The sequence below is a fragment of the Convolutriloba macropyga genome, chromosome 1, assembly GCF_964194025.1.
Source record: "Convolutriloba macropyga chromosome 1, txConMacr16.3, whole genome shotgun sequence".
In the NCBI taxonomy this organism is placed as follows: Eukaryota; Metazoa; Xenacoelomorpha; order Acoela; family Convolutidae; genus Convolutriloba; species Convolutriloba macropyga.
In genome coordinates, this window is record NC_134468.1 from 21,054,316 (window position 1) to 21,073,772 (window position 19,457).

The 19,457-nt window shown below is 35.1% G+C and overlaps 1 protein-coding gene across 4 annotated transcripts in view; it reads right to left on the bottom strand.

Annotated features, from left to right (window-relative positions):
• Positions 1-19,073, bottom strand: part of LOC142336348 (voltage-gated potassium channel KCNC1-like) — a 68,382-nt gene extending 49,309 nt beyond the window's left edge. Inside the window, exons 1-2 of one of the 4 annotated variants that reach the window (XM_075385123.1) lie at positions 18,888-19,073; positions 13,603-15,828 (exon numbers count right to left, since the gene is read on the bottom strand). In XM_075385123.1, the coding sequence (XP_075241238.1) occupies positions 13,603-13,628 (26 nt within the window). In that variant the 5' untranslated portion in view covers positions 13,629-15,828; positions 18,888-19,073. Of the gene's footprint in view, positions 1-13,602; positions 15,829-16,921; positions 16,972-17,287; positions 17,307-17,987; positions 18,336-18,887 lie in introns of those variants that run through there. The other 3 variants (XM_075385115.1, XM_075385141.1, XM_075385133.1) reach the window with 3 other exon arrangements.
• Positions 19,074-19,457: the final 384 nt, after the last annotated feature.

The following is a 19,457-nucleotide window of genomic DNA, read 5'->3' on the forward strand; positions in this document are numbered from 1 at the left end:
TTCAACCCGGAATTAGAAACACGAATTAAATGCGACGCCTCACGTAAAGGATTGGGATGCGCATTGGAACAACGAACACCTAATGGGTGGCATACAGTAGCATTTGCGTCACGATTTTTGAACTCTGTTGAAGACAGATATAGTATAAAAGAACTAGAACTTCTGAGTGTTGTTTGGTCCGTGGAACATTACAAGTATTATTTATACGGCAAACTTTTTACTGTGATAACTGATCATAGAGCTCTTCTCTCAATCATGAGAGAAAACAGATCTAACAAATCATATAATAGTAGACTGACACGTTGGGTAGATCGTTTACTACCATTTGATTTCTCAATTGATCACCTTCCTGGCACAAAAATGGGATTAGTGGATTATATCTCTCGCGACCCGCACCAACAAGCTGTTAATATATCTGCATATGACGAGCAATTTATTGTAGCTAAATTGGATGTAATCAAACGCAGTGCGAAACGCTTCTTATTAAATGCCGAAAATTACGTCGATTTCGCGGCGCGAAATCCACTTACAAAAAGCGTCATAAATAATCCAAATTCCACTAATAACTTATGCAGTGAATTCGCACCGCGAAGTCCAGAACATTCTACAAGTACGCAAATTGATAACCCAATTAGCGAATTAACAATAAATAATTTAAATTCCATCCCCAAAACGAGACAACTAACATTCCTCACTCGCTTTTGCCTTGAACCGACCCACTGAACAGTCACTCTCTAATTTAAACAATTTCCAACGAATTGCCACGAAATTCAAAAACGTATACATGATGTCCCAATCAACTTCCGATGATGAAACGCTGATGACAGTCAAACAATCGACTCCATCGAGAGTGCGATTTGCAGAAGAGGGACCTTCAACAGCTCAAGCAGCATCCGTAACTGCCAAGCAGCACCAATAACGCCCACAACCGATACAACAGCCACTTCGCCGTCAGTAGACGACCTCTACCTGGACTCTTTCAACTTCGCACTCTCCAAGATCTTCTCCAGCTCCCTAATGGCCAGCCTGACAACCAAGGACGCGATTTTGAAAGAGATTCGCGACTGCATTCTTACGAACAACGAAGATAGATGTAAACAAATATCTCCTTACATCCATTCCTTCTGGAAAGACCTGCATGTAAAGAACGGGTGTGTCTGCATAGATGACAGGATTGCTCTTCCCCATGCGATCAAAGATGCCTATGTAGACGCCATCCACGCAACTCATCCTGGCACATGGGGGATGACTGATATGGCAACACACGCGTGGTGGCCATATATGCACAGGGACATAGCTACGAAAACTGCAAAGTGCAACCCCTGTGTCAAGGTTGGTAAAAATTTAAAACCTATTATACCTGCAAATAAATGGGCACCATTAAAGTTATGTAAAATTCCAAATGAAGAAAATCAAATTGATTTTGGAGGACCCATCTATAATGAAAAAAATCAAGAGATTTATTTTCTTGCATATATTGATCGATTTTCGAAATTCCCAACAGCAGAAGTATTTGATAGAGCTAATGCAGATAATATTTTAAAATTCCTTCAAGAGTATGTTTTGCTACACGGTATACCCCGTGCAATTAGATTGGATCAAGCTCGATGCCAAACGGGGCAACAAATTAAAGCATTTGGTAGTCAAAATAACATACAGCTAATCGAGGCGCCAATACACGATCACAGAGCAATTGGTTTGGTTGAAAGGCTAATTCAAACAATCAAGAATCGCTTAGCCTGTATTAAAACGGCGGCGCAAAATCAATTCAATGTGAAAGCTTCAATAAATTCAATAATTTGTCAGCTACGAATATGTCGTCAAAAGACTATTAGGATCTTTTCCGTTTGTGCCCCCCCCCAGTACGTTATGCGCCCCCCAGTTACAGAGCACGTGCCATTACATAGTAAATCATCATAGTGAAAATATGGCACGTGCGTCTGGGGGTTGCAAATAATATGCGCCCCCTAAGCTGGGGGGGCACAAACGGAAAAGATCCGACTATTAATATATCACCATTTGAGGCACATTTTGGTAGTAAAGCGAATACGCCATTAAGCAATATAACGACTAAACCAGACTCAAAAAGTTTAACTTACAAAAACATTTTAAACAAATATTTAGATTTGGAGACTGTCAGATGGGACGAGCCCATCACAGACGATAACTGGAACAACGATGAGCGTAGCGACATTGAAATAGAGGTGAATAAGAACAAACTGGGCAAAGAGGCGATGAAACGGCAAAAGGAGGACCCGAATAAGGAATCAAGATTGATTTCTCATCCAGATGTCGGACAATCTATACCCAGAACGGAAGCATCATTGGAGGTAAAGCTGGCGAAAAAGAGACCTCGCACGAAAAGATCAAAGAAAAGTCTCGATGGTTTATATGACGTACGCTAACCGATGTACGCTAACCGACGCCCGTATTACAGATGTACGCTAACCGACGCCCAACGGTGTCGCTAACCGACACCCAAAATTACCAACGCAAAACAACTGAGGAGCTCATAAACCAACAAGCAAAAGAATCCAGAAAGAAGTTAGAAGGAGGGAAACGAATGAAGCATAGGAAAGTGGCAGATGACGTTAGTACATTGTCGTCAATTCATTCTAATGTTACACGCGCCCTCCGTGTAAGAATGCCAACAAAGCCCAAAAGACAACTGTCAACAGCGCTGCCAAATCAACCCACCGAATCAAGTGACGATCTCGCGGTGCCAATAGAATTACCTACCACAAGCATTGTTATCGCAGAGCCACCTAGTAGGCCAAAGCGAAAAGCAGCTACAAAAGCATCTGTAGCATTAGTTCCAACAAAACGAAAGCGCTCCACAGTATCGGTCACAGAATCGGATGAATCTGCGACTTCAGTTCAAACTTGCCCTCCCACAACTTCAAGTACTGGAGCAATTGGGAAACATAAAAGACGACAAATTATCAAGAAACAACAAATTGAGAATAAATCAATAATTTCTGCCATACAAACTACCGCAGCACAGTCTAATCAAGAGGAAACTAATTTTACAGTCGGCCCATGTTCTCCAACAACCTCATACCCTACCCAATTCTATGTCTCCCCCAATTACGAAGAACCAGAATTGTCGATGACAGTTGGCGGAGCTGAGAGATATTACGAAAGTGAGAGTGATTAAAAAACATTTCTCTAAAACTGTTGCGTTCAAAACTCTGATTAAAACATTACAGTATTAATTATTTTAACAAGTACATATGATTATTAATTTTCTGATAAATAACTTTGTTATTTATTTTCACCAAGGGGGAAATGTGGTACAATAGTACATTTTTAGTTTGGGGCTATTGTTTGGTGTAGCTAAATTGGTTCATTTTATGTTTAATTTAATTTAGTTCAATTCATCTACCTTTATTTTGTTCATTCATTTAGTTCTAGTTTTGAAGATCGAATCTTATGTTTTCATACTTGTAAATTTGTTTACATCCTGTGCATGATCTTTTGTCTGTTCACATTGTCTCGTGATTGTAAGTTGCCGCATTTAGAAATGTAATCTTATGAACAAATTATTAATCAGTTTTGTTAATTTTGTCTCAATTCATTCTCTTCATTTTCGCAATTCAAATTAGTTGACTCTCTTTTTAACTAGAATCCGATTTGCCAAAGTCTTAATTTAGACGTATCAAAAGTTTAGTATCTTTCGCTAAGCAAAATACCCTATAAATAATTGAAAGCGATTTCGCTACGCCAAATCGGCCTAAATTCTGTAACCAGAATATTAAATCCACAAGCAACAAATAATAGCGTTGAATCGCACCACAAAATCACCACTAATTAGCCGCTGTAGATTAAGCTAATCGGTGCCGCGAATCAACTCATTCCTACAGATTGTAAATCTGTACGACATGCTCAGAAGAGGGGCTTCTCAGTTTCTTTTTTTGTCTTATTGACGTCAATTTTAACTCTGTTTAGAGGTGAGATTACAATCGCTTTCCGTGATCATTGTTTGAGAAGAAATCAAGTGCAATGTTTTCCAAATGTTTATAGCACAACAATTAGTTTGATTAATTAATATGTGTCTAATATTAATATAAAAAAGCCCATTGAGGTAAATAAAAGACCACGGTAACAAATATAGTTGTCCCGCTTCTTCACCCCTATTCATTTAACCCCCTATCCTTTAACCCCGACTTATTCACCCCTGTATCATTTAACCCCTCTATCTTTTAACTCCTCTATCATTTCACCCCGATTTTAATCTTTCTATAAAATAAGGGTTATTAAATTAGCAATATAATCATTTGGCCATGCCTCGCGGGCCATGGCCATGCCTCAGCGGCCCATGGGACTTGATATGAAACTTTCACAACCGAAAGTGGGATTAATTTATCCACCTAATTATGACAAAACATGCCTTTAATGTCTACTGCTAAGTGACGGGATGAAATGATAGAGGGGTGAAATGAAAGAGGGGTTAAATGATAGAGGGTTGAATAAATCGGGGTTATATGTAAAACCCAAATATATATATAAACAAATATTCAAGCCAACTCGGCGGACACAAAACTGGTAACGTTAATTTTGATCGGAGAACAAAAAACTATTTTGTAACTTGAATGAGCATTTTCGTGAACCCAAAGCCATATCCTATTCCATCTATATTCTATAGCCACCTAATGACAATTCTGTTGTGAAATTCAACGGCTATATTTTAAAGAAGCTCAATATCCGGTAAAGAAAAATTAAAAGACCTAAAACAGCCAAATATTTTTCAAAGTCTCTTTTTTAACCTAAATCAATCACTCTGAAGATAGTTTTGATGTCAATACGATTAGCAATGGCTTCAAAATTATTATTATGTAAGGTTTTAAAACAATAAACGTTCTCGAATAAGGGCCAGAGCAAAATGATGGTTCGAAGCGCAACTGAGCTTCGAAGAAAAGAATTATTGTCAATAAATCGGCAATTAGAGATTACCAAACGCTTTAACTTAAAGTTCACTCAATTTATACATTGACCTATTTTTCTTGCTGAGTTAAAACAACTAAATAAAAAATAAAACTGCTCCAAAAATTGATTGATTTATCAAATCTTAATATCACTCATCACTCAAAATCAAAATCAGCAGTTTGTTTGAGTGACCGTAGAAAGTTCTCCAATGGACTGCAAGCAAAATAGTCGATTTAAAAAAAATTTCAACAATTACCTTTTTCTTCTTTTTTTGCTCAAAGTTTGTAACAAAACATGTTTCTCGGAGATGGAAATGTTTTATACTAAAGAACAAATCTTTAGCATGTCTGTGACATGGGAATATATCTCAATAACTAACTACAAAGTAAAAATGCAGGTAGACACAGGTGCAGATAGCACAGTGATATCATCAAAAAAATGGACTGAGCTTGGTAAACCTCAGTTAGATGGTAAGATAAGACATCTCAAAGCTTATGATGGTCATCAATTAACGCTTCTGGGATCACTTACTTGTGACGTTGAGTGGAACCGAAGCAAGCTCACGCAAAACAACTAGCAGTTGTGCAGTCTGATAAAGAATTTGGACTACTTGGTAGAGACCTTCTACCCAAGCACGGTGTGAACAACATCACAGCCGAGCACCTACCTGCTGTGAGGGGTTACAAAGCTCATGTGAAGCTGATACCAGGAACACAGCCAATGTTTTGCAAAGCCAGAAAAAGACCTCTACCCCTTCAAGACAAGGTCAGTGAGAAGCTGGAACAAATGGTCAGACAAGGCATCTTTGAACCGGTACAACCAGGAGGAGTCGCTAATGCATCTAAGAGGACAAGGTCAACAGCGATGGTACTGTTTCTTTATTAAAGTTTCAAAGAACGACAGAAGAACTTACCTGACGAACTTTATTGCTGTGTCGATAAGTAATGGCCACAAAACTAAACTCAATTCTAATTCTGTTTTGGCGCTATCATTATCTTAATGACCTATCAATCATATGTCAGAAGTACATTCTCCCACCAACAGAAACCTGATTCTAACATCCACCGACCTCCAACTAATGAACTCGATTGTACCAAAGCCATATATGATTCTCGTGAAATGTTGATGAAAACAGAAAATCACCTCCGGTATTCGGAGTTAAGATCTATTCACATGTCAATCATGTAAAAAATTTTTAGTTAATCTAAATTTTCTCTCTATATTTTTGCGTAGATAACTACTATAAATACAAGCTGATTTTTGTTCATTTTCAGTTCAAAATTTAATTTAAAGTTCAACTTATTGAATTCTTTGACCCGTGTTATCGACCACGATATTGATTAATTAATATGTGTCTAATATTAATATAAAAAAGCCCATTGAGGTAAATAAAAGACCGCGGTAACAAATATAGTGGTCCCGCTTCTTCACCCCTATTCATTTAACCCCCTATCATTTAACCCCGATTTACTCACCCCTGTATCATTTAACCCCTCTATCTTTTAACCCCTCTATGATTTCACTCCGATTTTAATCTTTCTATAAAATAAGGGTTATTAAATTAGCAATATAATCATTTGGCCATGCCTCGCGGGCCATGGCCATGCCTCAGCGCCCCATGGGACTTGATATGAAACTATCACAACCGAACGTGGGATTAATTTATCCACTTAATTATGACAAAACATGCCTTTAATGTCGACTGCTAAGTGACGGATGAAGTGATAGAGGGGTGAAATGATAGAGGGGTTAAATGATAGAGGGGTGAATAATTCGGGGTTGTATTTAAAACCCAAATATATATATATATATATATATATATATATATATATATATATAAACAAACATTGAAGCCAGCTCGGCGGACACAAAACTGGTAACATTAATTTTGATAGGAGAAAAGAAAGTTTTTTTGTAACTTGAATGAGCATTTTCGTGAACTCAAAGCCATATCCTTTTCCATCTATATTCTATAGCCACCTAATGGCAATTCTGTTGTGAAATTGAACGGCTATAGTTTAAAGAAGCTCAATATCCGGTAAAGAAACATTAAAAGACCCAAAACAGCCAAATATTTTTCATAGTCTCTTTTTTAACCTAAATCAATCACTCTGAAGATAGTTCTGATGTCAATACGAATAGCAATGGCTTCAAAATTTTTATTATGTAAGATTATGAAACAATAAAGGTTCTCGAATAATGGCCAGAGCAAAATAGTGGTTCGAAGCGCAGCTGAGCTTCGAAAAAAAGAATTATTGTCAATAAATGCGCAATTAGAGATGACCAAACGCTTTAACTTAAACTTCACTCAATTTATACATTGACCTATTTTTCTTGCTCAGTTAAAACAACTAAACAAAAAATAAAACTGCTCCAAAAATTGATTGATTTATCAAATCTTAATATCACTCATCAATCAAAATCAGAATCAGCAGTTTGTTTGTGTGACCGTAGAAAATTTTCCATTGGACTGCAAGCAAAATAGTAGATTTAAAAAAACAATTTCAACAATTAACTTTTTCTTCTTTTATTGCTCAAAGTTTGTAATAAAACTTAACTTTCCATTCAGGTTTCTTCATTCAAATTAAAATCCAATATAACTTCAATGGCCGATATTCCAGTTCACCTAAAGCCTGTTTAAGCACAGAAGCGTACGATTCGATAAATTAAAAAAAAATTTAAAAAAATTGAAATTTTTTTCCAGAAAACAAAGAGCAATGGAAGAGCATATATGTGTTCTAGTGAGAAGAAATACAATAAGGAAAAAATGGATTAGTATAAAAACAATAATTTGACTTTATTTCACTGTAAGATTTCTTCTAATTTCTCTGGTACGAGTCTTAAGAACTAGTTTCCTGATAGACCGGAATGGAAACAGGATTTGTTTAATTTCATTTTTTTAATTTTTTATTCTCATTTGAGTACCTAAATGCCTATTCACACACTCAATTGGCGTTAAAAATTTTACATTTTTGAAAATAATAAACGTCAAATTTTCTTCGAAAAACAAAAAATTGAAAAGTCTCGTTAATGACCGATTGATTCTTTGAAGTTTTCTTGGAAGGTACACTTTCTTTAAATATCCAGACACGAAATTGATTGGCCAAAATTTTTAGCGTGGTAGTTGAGTTTTTCATTTTACATTGTTCGATTTCAATTAACATCAATTTAGTAACTTCGATATCGACGCTTTTTGCTATTCATTCAAAATCTGTTTAAGCACAAGTACGGGTGCGAAGTTTGGACAGCCTCCACTCTTCTTCCAGAAAACAAAGAACATTCGGCGAGCATTTTTTGTTCGATGAGATACAAGGACAAAAATAATTCCGATTAGTTAACTTAAAAGTTAACTATTTCTCTAGTATTTGGCCCACCTTAAGAAGTAGTGTCCTGATGGATTGCAGATATGAGTTGTTTATATTTTTTTCCATATTTTAACCAGCTTTCAGTACTTAAAAGGTTACAATCAAATCTGAATGGAGTGAAATGTGAAAAATTGTTGGATGCATTAGACGTGAATATTTCTCCAAGAACTCAAAAGTTTTTAAACTTCTCTTTCATAATCGATTGACTTTTAAAGAACTACTGAATGGTCTCACCTTTGCATCTTTTCTGAAAAGATATCAGTGGGCTAAAAATGACTTAAAAAATAAAGTGGAAGAAGCTTTTATCCGGACATCAATTTGGAGGATGGAACGAACAGTGGAGATACGCAAATACAGGCTGAAAACTTCAGTCATATAAGGCCTAAGCCAAATATTGCAGAAAGTAAAAGGGGCCAGACTGGGAAAAATAAATTTTGTTTTCGAAAGTTTTTGGTCTAATTGTTAATAAAACATTTAATGATCAACTAAAATTAGACATCAAAAGTTTTTAAAATCTCATTTTCTGGAAGTCTTAAAGCATTTTAGACCATTTAGAGCTTAGAATCTTCAAAACTTGTAGATCTTTTTCTTGCCTACAGGTCAAAACTGTATGTTTGTGTGTAAAAAGTCTAGATGATAAGCCTTCGAAGCTTATAATTTAGACTTTTTACACACAAACATACCATTTTGACTTGTAGGCAAGAAAAAGTTCTACAAGTTTTGAAGATTCTAAGCTCTAAAAGGTCTAAAAGGTTTTAAGACTTCAAGTAAATGAGAAAATGAGATTTTCAAAAAATTTGATGTCTAATTTTGGTTGATCATTAAATGCTTAAAGAGCTGGTTTTCGATTTTTTCAGTTTTTAGAGTTTTCATGTTTATTGTCAGTTTAATCTTCGCTTGAGAATATTCGAAAAGCTTATCGTCTAGACTTTTTACACATGAACATACCCTTTTGACTTGTAGGCAAGAAAAAATTCTACAAATTTTGAAGATTCTAAGCTCTAAAAGGTCTAAAAGGTTTCAAGACTTCCAGAAAATGAGATTTTCAAAACCTTTGATGTCTAATCTTAGTTGATCATTAATTGTTAAAAGAGCTGGTTTTCGATTTTTCAGTTTTTAGAGTTTTCTTGTTTATTGTCAGTTTAATCTTCGCTTGAGAAAATTCGAAAAGCTTATCGTCTAGACTTTTTACACATGAACATACCCTTTTGACTTGTAGGCAAAAAAAATTCTACAAATTTTGAAGATAATAAGCTCTAAAAGGTCTAAAAGGTTTTAAGACTTCAAGAAAATGAGATTTTCAAAACCTTTGATGTCTAATTTTAGTTGGTCATTAAATGTTTAAAGAGCTGATTTTCGATTTTTTAAGTTTTTAGAGATTTCTTGTTCAATGTCAGTTTAATCGTCGCTTGAGAATATTCGAAAAGCTTATAGTCTAGACTTTTTACACATGAACGTACCGTTTTGACTTGTAGGCAAGAAAAAGTTTTACAATTTTTGAAGATTCTAAGCTCTAAAAGGTCTAAAAAGATTTAAGACTTCAAGAAAATGAGATTTTCAAAACCTTTGATGTCTAATTTTAGTTGATCATTAATTGTTAAAAGAGCTGGTATTCAATTTTTTCAGTTTTTAGAGTTTTCTTGTTTAATGTCAGTTTAACCGTTGCTTGAGAATGTTCGAAAAGCTTATCGTCTAGACTTTTTACACATGAACGTACCGTTTTGACTTGTAGGCAAGAAAAAGGTCTACATTTTTTGAAGATTCTAAGCTCTAAAAAGTCTAAAAAGTTTTAAGTCTTCAAGAAAATGAGATTTTCAAAACCTTTGATGTCTAATTTTAGTTGATCATTAATTGTTAAAAGAGCTGGTTTTCGAATTTTTCAGTTTTTAGAGTTTTCTTGTTTAATGTCAGTTTAATCGTTGCTTGAGAATGTTCGAAAAGCTTATCGTCTAGACTTTTTACACATGAACATACCGTTTTGACTTGTAGGCAAGAAAAAGTTTTACAATTTTTGAAGATTCTAAGCTCTAAAAGGTCTAAAAAGATTTAAGACTTCAAGAAAATGAGATTTTCAAAACCTTTGATGTCTAATTTTAGTTGATCATTAATTGTTAAAAGAGCTGGTATTCGATTTTTTCAGTTTTTAGAGTTTTCTTGTTTAATGTCAGTTTAATCGTTGCTTGAGAATGTTCGAAAAGCTTATCGTCTAGACTTTCTACACATGAACATACCGTTTTGACTTGTAGGCAAGAAAAAGTTCTCCAATTTTTGAAGATTCTAAGCTCTAAAAGGTCTAAAAAGATTTAAGACTTCAAGAAAATGAGATTTTCAAAACCTTTGATGTCTAATTTTAGTTGATCATTAATTGTTAAAAGAGCTGGTATTCGATTTTTTCAGTTTTTAGAGTTTTCTTGTTTAATGTCAGTTTAATCGTTGCTTGAGAATGTTCGAAAAGCTTATCGTCTAGACTTTTTACACATGAACATACCGTTTTGACTTGTAGGCAAGAAAAAGTTCTACAATTTTTGAAGATTCTAAGCTCTAAAAGGTCTGAAAGGTTTTAAGACTTCAAGCAAAAGAGATTTTCAAAACCTTTAATGTCTAATTTTAGTTGATCATTAATTGTTAAAAGAGCTGGTCTTCGATTTTTTCAGTTTTTAGAGTTTTCTTGTTTAATGTCAGTTTAATCGTCGCTTGAGAATATTCGAAAAGCTTATCGTCTAGACTTTTTACACATGAACATACCGTTTTGACTTGTAGGCAAGAACAAGTTCTACAAGTTTTGAAGATTCTAAGCTCTAAAAGGTCTAAAAGGTTTTAAGTCTTCAAGAAAATGAGATTTTCAAAACCTTTGATGTCTAATTTTAGTTGATCATTAATTGTTAAAAGAGCTGGTTTTCAATTTTTCAGTTTTTAGAGTTTTCTTGTTTATTGTCAGTTTAATCTTCGCTTGAGAATATTCGAAAAGCTTATCGTCTAGACTTTTTACACATGAACATACCCTTTTGACTTGTAGGCAAGAAAAAATTCTACAAGTTTTGAAGATTCTAAGCTCTAAAAGGTCTAAAAGTTTTTAAGACTTCAAGAAATTGAGATTTTCAAAACCTTTGATGTCTAATTTTAGTTGATCATTAATTGTTAAAAGAGCTGGTTTTCGATTTTTCAGTTTTTAGAGTTTTCTTGTTTTTTGTCAGTTTAATCTTTGCTTGAGAATATTCGAAAGTTTCGAATATTCTCAAGCAAAGATTAAACTGACAATAAACAGGAAAACTCTAGAACCTGAAAATATCGAAAACCAGCCTTTTTTTTATCAAGAACAAATCTACCTAGCAAGTTCGGTGCACTTTTGTTTCAGTAAACTTGAAGAGCTCAAAAATATAAACCTAAATTTAAAAATATTTTTGTAGCTTTAATTCTTTCAGCAAACCGTCAAACAAAAAGGAGAAGACGAAAACGAATAGACAAATTAGTATCAACTAGGCTTTATGCTTCACAGTTTTTGTTATTATATTTAATTAGCGAGTGAAAACTAGCGCACGCTAAAAAAATTAGCGCACGCTAAGAAAATTAAATCGCGTTGAAAAAATAGTGTGTGTTATGATGTTTTTGTTTTAAAGGTGAAGTTTTTTTGTGTATTATTATGATCATTGGCAACTTGTTTGGTCATTGAGTTGGGAGGTAAATTATTTGAAGGAAGTCTTCAACATTTCAAGAGATCAATGTAAGCATCTGTTAACCCAAAGACTGGAGGCATTAAGTAAAAACTGGATTACGTGGAACTTGAGTATCAATTAAACCATGCTATTGTTAAAGTAGAAAAAAAAGCAATCGGTTCTATTTTCGTAAGGCAATGGAATAATTGACATGCAACTTTATTTTTCAAATGATTTTAAATGCTTTGTTTCTTTCTTCATCTTTTGCCATCAACGTTACGTCATATTTTCTTTGCCTCAAAAAGTATGATTATTCCCGTGTGAAAAAACAAACGCTTGACGAACGCCGAATTGTATGTTTTTAGAGCGGCTTTTTGATTACTTAGCGCAGTCGAGCGTTAATGGTTGAAGTCATGTAGATTTTCGGTTGTGTTTACATATTGTTGGCTCTAAAGAAAACACACAAAAACAATTTTTCAACTTGCTTCTCTCGTTTCGATCAAAACTGGCAAAAAAATCTTTTCAAGAAATTCTCAGGCTTAAATACAATTGAACCTGTAATGTGACATAAATGTAATTTTCTTCTAAAATTTGCTAAAATTGATGATGAGAATATAAATTTGACATGCTCTTAATACAAAGTGATATGCCAGCTTGATAATAAGGCACAACAAAACAACTATGCTCCAGCGTTTCATTCCCTGGATTCTCTTACGTCACAAACTTTTTGTCAACTGGCGTCGGTGAATTTTCATAATTTGGAAACCACTTGAAGTAACTGTTTTCAGTACTTCAGGATTGTCAAAACGTTTGACAAGGAGAGCGAGGTCGTCACTGTGTCTTCAATATTCAATGAAGATGAGAATAGGTTTTCTTAAGCTTTGACTTTTCTACTTTAGATTTAGTTTTGCATTAATTTAAAACATTTTAGTTCAACATTATGTTGAAAAGAACTTTGCGTTGATTGTACTTCAAACTTTGTTTTTAATTAGATTCAAACGCGAAACCAACGACCAGGAAATTTCTTCAGGAAGATTGTGATAAAAAATTTTGAGATCCTGAACCGCCTGTGTCAATTGTGTCTCATCAGAAATGCGATAGATAGACATATTTATTCCCCTTATCCTGTAAAAGGAAATCAAATCAGAGTTAGTTGTTCAGCGTTCCGATGATATTATTTAATATGGGGTATGAACTAAACCGACTGACCTTGAAAAATTCCAGTACCATAACTATGAGATACACGCTAGGTATTTAGTTTGAACAAAGAATAGTTAATGAAAAAGAGTGAAGCGCTTTGATAGTTGAAACAGATTGTTCACTTGTTTGACTTATTATCGATTAAGAAACGAGTGAAAAATATTGTGGCGTTAATTGATGAAGAAGGAGCTCTTTCTCACCTGGTGGCATTACTGCAACTAGATATTTGTTGGAGAATTTTTAATGATTAAATTTTCAACCACATTTAATGAAGAAAGCGTCAAGCCTTCTGTAACCGATCCGCAACGGCCGTAAAAGTTAAAGAGAGAGAAAGTGAGAAAGAGAAAGCTCAAAATTCGTATAGGTATTTTAGCCGGCACTTTCTTTAACTCTTCAAATAGTTGTATTTTACGACCAGATATAATTAAGAATAGATATTTGTTATAAACTGTACTAACCCTGAACTGCTTATTCCTCCAAACATGCCGGTCCAGTTGCACCAGGGAGCAAGAAGTTTGCCAAACCCACTGGAAAAGATTGCTCTTGCAAGGTTTGGAATTACAGCCGAAATAAAACAATAAATCTGTTACAACCTGTCAAAGTTATAATTGCGACCTAAGCGGTGTTTGAGATATTAACCAGGATAACTTTTCCCAATTGATCAATGGATAAAGGCGGAGGAAGCTATATACGTAGGCTGTAGCCGGAACTAGTCTGTTTTCTTACTGGCTTTTCACAACTTTGCTCTATCGTTGACAAGTCTGTAAAAAGAAGTCTTCATTTAGAGCAAATGATTTTCGCCCGAGCGACTTAACTTGGCACGCTCGATAACAGATTGGGTCGTAGGAGGAAGATAAAATTCGGGTAATCTAAATGCCTGGTGAGAAACACACCTGGTTATGAGGAAGGTGGGATTTTATAACCAGGCTAATAATTTGGTAAATTTGATATAAATTTGAACTTGACGAGCAGGAAAGGATTAATTCAGAGGTCAAAATAGATCTCAATGACATTAATTCAATTTAATCATTCTTTATCATAGTAATTTTAAACAACCGGTTGGTGAAATAAAAACTGGAAAGTAACCCAATCGCCTAGCATGGCCGTAATTGAGAAAGAGAATTGTAATGTGTGCTTAGTAGTTTCAATTTAAGTAATAACATTTTATTTTTAATAATAAAAACAAAATTGTCACTTTTGCAAAACAGTTATGGTATAGTTGGTTTTAAGGACAACGCTCTTATTTTTCTTAAGTTTGTAATTCTAACCGCATTTGCTTATGGGCTCTGTAAGGCCATTGTAAGAAATAGCAGCAGTACTGTGGTATTATTGACGTGGTATGGTACGCTATATTCTCTTTCTTTCTTCTTCTTCTATTTGATTGGAGTTTTATGGGGAGAAATTATGGAGAACAGGATTAACACAAAATACTTCTGAGAATAATTTTAACTGTTTGAACAAGTTAGCATGTATAAACAAAGCAGAGTAAATTTATTGAAGCTTTAAAGACAATAGAATTAATACTAAATGTAGGTACTAACTATCAGAGTAATATGGTATTAAAGGTAGAAAAAGTTCAGTTATAAAACGAGACACAATATATTGGGGCGGGGGGAAGGAAAGGGGAGGGTTTAGAACGAAGAGTGGGTCCTGTTTGCTTGGTGGAGTTCTTCTATGACGTCACACTGAAGAGACCAAACTCGGGGAGACCAAATTATCCGCGGGATAGAAGCGATCTTCTCTCGCTTAAGAAAGGGCTAAAGTTACTTGTCAGATTACCGGGCTAGCAGGGCTTAGCAGGGCTAATCCTGTGTTTTAAAGAGGGTTTCTGCTCCGTTTACAGGCACGAAAACACTGCGGCCCTATTCATAACAGCAGTCATTTGGGCTTATTTCTTTCTCCCAGACGATAAAAATTATTTGATCAAAAGTTGATCACGTTCTTCCCAAGTTTTGAGATTTCCGTCACTTTGTCGTTTCTGTTCACGAAATGTGTGTGTGACTTACAACTTGGTCGTTTATAGCGGCCTAAGTTTTGATAGCCATGAAACACGGCAGGTATCTTATAGGTTGTGTTTGTTGCGTAACTTGACAAGGAAGCTGGCTGTTTTGAAGACACAAGCTAAAATGTGCTACGTGTATTTGAGGGTAAATAAGACAATAAAAATAGTGCATAGATAAGCGAGGCTGGATGGCAAAAATTGAGCAAATTCAATAATAGGTTAAATGATGAAGGCTGTTTGGCGGCGTGATATAAAAAGGTGTTCAAATGCTTCAACAAAGGGGAGGAGGTAGGAGAATTGGCGTGTTACGTAATAATAAACCTCGTTACGTAATAACAGACCTCGTAATACAAGACTAAAGACAAAAATTTAGTAGGTGTAAATATTTGTGGAGGAATGGCGTTATTGTAGCTAATCGGAGAGGAAAAGATAGGACTGCTAGAATTGCTGGGTGCATATTTCAGGGCGCAAAGGGAAGTGTAAGGGGGTGCAATGGTAAAAGAGGTGAAATAAAAGGTGTGATAGGGGGAAATTGGGCAAAAAGAGTAGCCGGTCTAATCATCCAAGTAATGTTTGCAGGAATAAGATAATCTGGAAGTCCATTGGGTTATTTTGTCCATACTGTATTTGGGGGTAGAACGGCTTTACTTGACAGTTTTTTGAAACCCAGACGTGTGATTATCTAAAATGCAAAAATTCAGCCCAATAATTCACACAAAATTAAGTTCACATTTCCTTCCCACTTTTTTTCTCGCCGCTAACTTCTAAGTACTATCATTGTAGATTCATCCAGATTTATCTCTTGACCCAAACTGTTTTCAGACCCTAATTGGATTATTGTAAATATATACAGCCAGCTTCTATAATTTAATTTGCAAAGTCTGTGAAAAATAGGAAGTAAGCCTTTTGCTATCAAGAAAAACCCATCTTAAAATCTTTTTCGCCATTCTGAGAAAAAAGTACTTCATTTCGGTGCTTCTCATGATGTGTTATATGACCTAAAGTAACGCATCGCGCGGTGCAAATTTTTGCAAACTCTTTTTTGATATCAAATGACTAAATAAGGGACAATTGGATACAAATTGTGCTATAATTTATGACGATGGAATGGGATGAATGATAGATTCAAAGTATTTCATAGCGTATCAAGTTTTCTCTCTGACTCCCATCAATTCGGGGTAAATTCAATACTCCATAAACGGGGGTTAATTTTTCATACGCTTGACGTTAATTTTTGATGGCTTTCTGCTCTCCCTCGCGAGTTCCTTTAACCTTTCCGGATCAATTTCACGCCAAATTGGAATCTTTTCACGCGTATTTACTCTGTACTCGCATAACTCATTCACTGATGGTGAAAAAATTGTATCAATTTATTAATGCAGAGGGATAAAGATATTGACCAGTTTAGTTAATCTGAACACCCCAAACTCCGTCACCCTAATCCCCCCCCCCCCCCCAAAAAAAAAAACTCTCCCCCTTCATCTCTCGCACCCTCTATCTTATCCACTACGTCCATATCAAATACAAAATACCCTCTTATAACGCACACGCAATAGCGCATCATCACACAACACTAACGCTTCAACAGCCACTCCTACCCCCCCCCCCCCCCCCCCTCGCTCTTCCGAGCGGCCCTGCTTTATCTCGTCGGACCTGATATAAAGTGGCCGGAAGTTCACGAATTAAATCTTTGAGATATTATCACAAGATGGGTTTCTTACTCAGTTATGAATAATAATCTATCATATCAAATTCAGTCAGTAATAGACACCTACCATTCAACGTAAAAGCGATAAGAGTTCAAATTAACTTAAATTTATGTCACTCAGTTATTTTCAATTTTGGCTGATTTATTGGCAAACTAAAGACTACAGTAAACTCTATTTTTAAAATTTTCCCCTGTTTATAAATGGTTACAAAGAATGATTTTCATTGATTTCGATTCGCGGAAGAGATTAAGAGAATAAATATTTCGCTTTAGGTGAGATATATGACAAGACGCGAGATCGTAAAAATAAAACGGCAGCCAAAATTTATCTGTTTTGCATGGCTGCGCAAATTGTAGAGAGCCACATTTTTGACAAGCCGCAAAACATTTACAATATTATTAAGCGACCATTTGTTCAAAATTCGAAACTAACGCTCTAGAGAATGCGCGAGAGAGAAGAAAGAGGGAGCGCGAAGGACAGATGAGGGGGGGGGGGGGGGGGTGAAGAGACAGAGAGAAATAGAAACTGAATATCCCATAATGCCTTGAGGTGTTTTTCGCATTTATTCAGAACAAGACACCATTTAGCCATTCTGCTGATTTACGATGACGATATAATGTGCGAATCTCCTTAGCCGGCAGCTCATAGTTGCGAGCTATACTGTTTATTATATTTGCTAAACACCATCTTAATCTTATACATTGTATTTAACCTGCACATTATTATCTATTACCCTTAAATACCTCTAATGCAGTTTCCAACAGCCCCCCCCCCCCCCCCAACACCACCGTCCCTACTCCCTCTCATGAAAGATACTAAATAGAACAGTGCCTTTTTCATAAATCGATAATGGCTCAAAATATCAGTATAAATGTGAGAACTTTTAATCATCGCAATGGCATGTGTGCCGTTTTTGGGGGTTAAAAATAATTAACTTTTTCAAAGAGTCAGTAAACTTTGCTGTGATTGATGTTGGTTATTTTTAGGTGCTAATGATTTATAAAAAATGAGCTATTAGAGTTTTTTCTTTTTTTTGGGGGGGGGGGGGGGTGGGGGGTATGGTTGAAGAATCTGAGATGTGAAATGTTAAAAAAAATACCATCTTTTAATTTTATAATTTCAAAATACTAACTTGGCGAGTTGAAACTGAAGGCGATACAAAGTTAGTTTATAATAAATAGAAATAAATGAGTTTGAACTGGGATAACTTTTGCTCAAACTGCTCACAAATCAGTTATTAACTGGGACAATTTTTGTGGAGATCTTTGTTTAAACAATATTTTGCTCCAATTCATTAGAAGTATGAGAGAAAGATACACACACACTCTTATATACGCTGTGAAAAATGTGTCATGTATTGCCAAAGAAACGCTTCTACAATGGTATAATAATAATAAAAACAATAAAATAACCATTTATAACACTGCAAACTGTGTTAAAGTGGAAAATCTCAAGTTCAATTTTTCCCACTTCCTTCATTCCTTCAGTAAGTCGATGATTCCTTCAACAGTCAAACGGGGACTAACCGAAGAACCAACTACTAAACTGGAATAGACTGTCTTTTCAATATTCTAAACTGAAATCTTAATTACGCTAGCTACTATAATGGTTTTGGAACTGAAAACGGATTTTTTTAAGGATAAAAATGCGAGTACAATATTTTATCCGTATAGAAAAAGTGTTAATAATTTTCATTAAAAGAAAGAGTTTCATTCAAAGTTGTAACCACTTGAAGAAATTATGCGATCGCTTTCTAACTATTTTCACTTTATCACGCGGTTATTATTATTGCTATTATTAATCCGCGTTTAATCCAAAATGAAATAAACAAAAAATAACAAAAAATGCTCGAAAGAAACAATTTGCGCAAATTATATACGCGGTTTGTAGTATTTAAAGGCGCAAAAAATGAATGCTTATGGAAAATATGGCAAAATTTCGGTTTTTCGCTAAAATGTCAAACGCGTTTCCATTTCCAAGCGGTATTTAACCACCATCTTTTGATCTTTATTGCACTTTTTCTTTCACTCACCATCGCCAAACCGTTTTTCCACGCCGACAAGTTTGAACAAACAACAGAAATAGTGAAGAGACGGGATCAAAATGTGTGAATAAGTGAAGAAAAAACTTGTCACAATCTGCTCAAATTTCTCTTTATTCTCAAATTTTGTCAAGAAAAGACACAAATTTTGACAAGACTATTTAACCGAAACTAGAATAAAAAACTCAATCTTTCACGCAAATCGAGTGTTATGTATACTTTAAAACCTAATTTCAACTCCTGGCATTAACTGTTTCAACAAAATTTTACAAGCTCTTAAACACACTGAATGTGGGGCTCAAGCGCCAATTATTTTTCCAATTTTGAGGTAAGTTTTCTCAAAAAGCAAAATTTCCAGAACAAATGAAAAGCAAAACTGGGTCAGTGCTGAGAATTGGTAACAATGAATGCGTTTCTGACATTTTATCCGTGCTCAGAGGCGTATAAGAAACCGGGTTGCGTTAAAATTGGTCCCAGAAATATGTTCCAACTATGCTACACAGAACCTATTAGGTCTGATTTTGGATAATTCTTGACAAAATTTGTAATCTGGTATTTCAT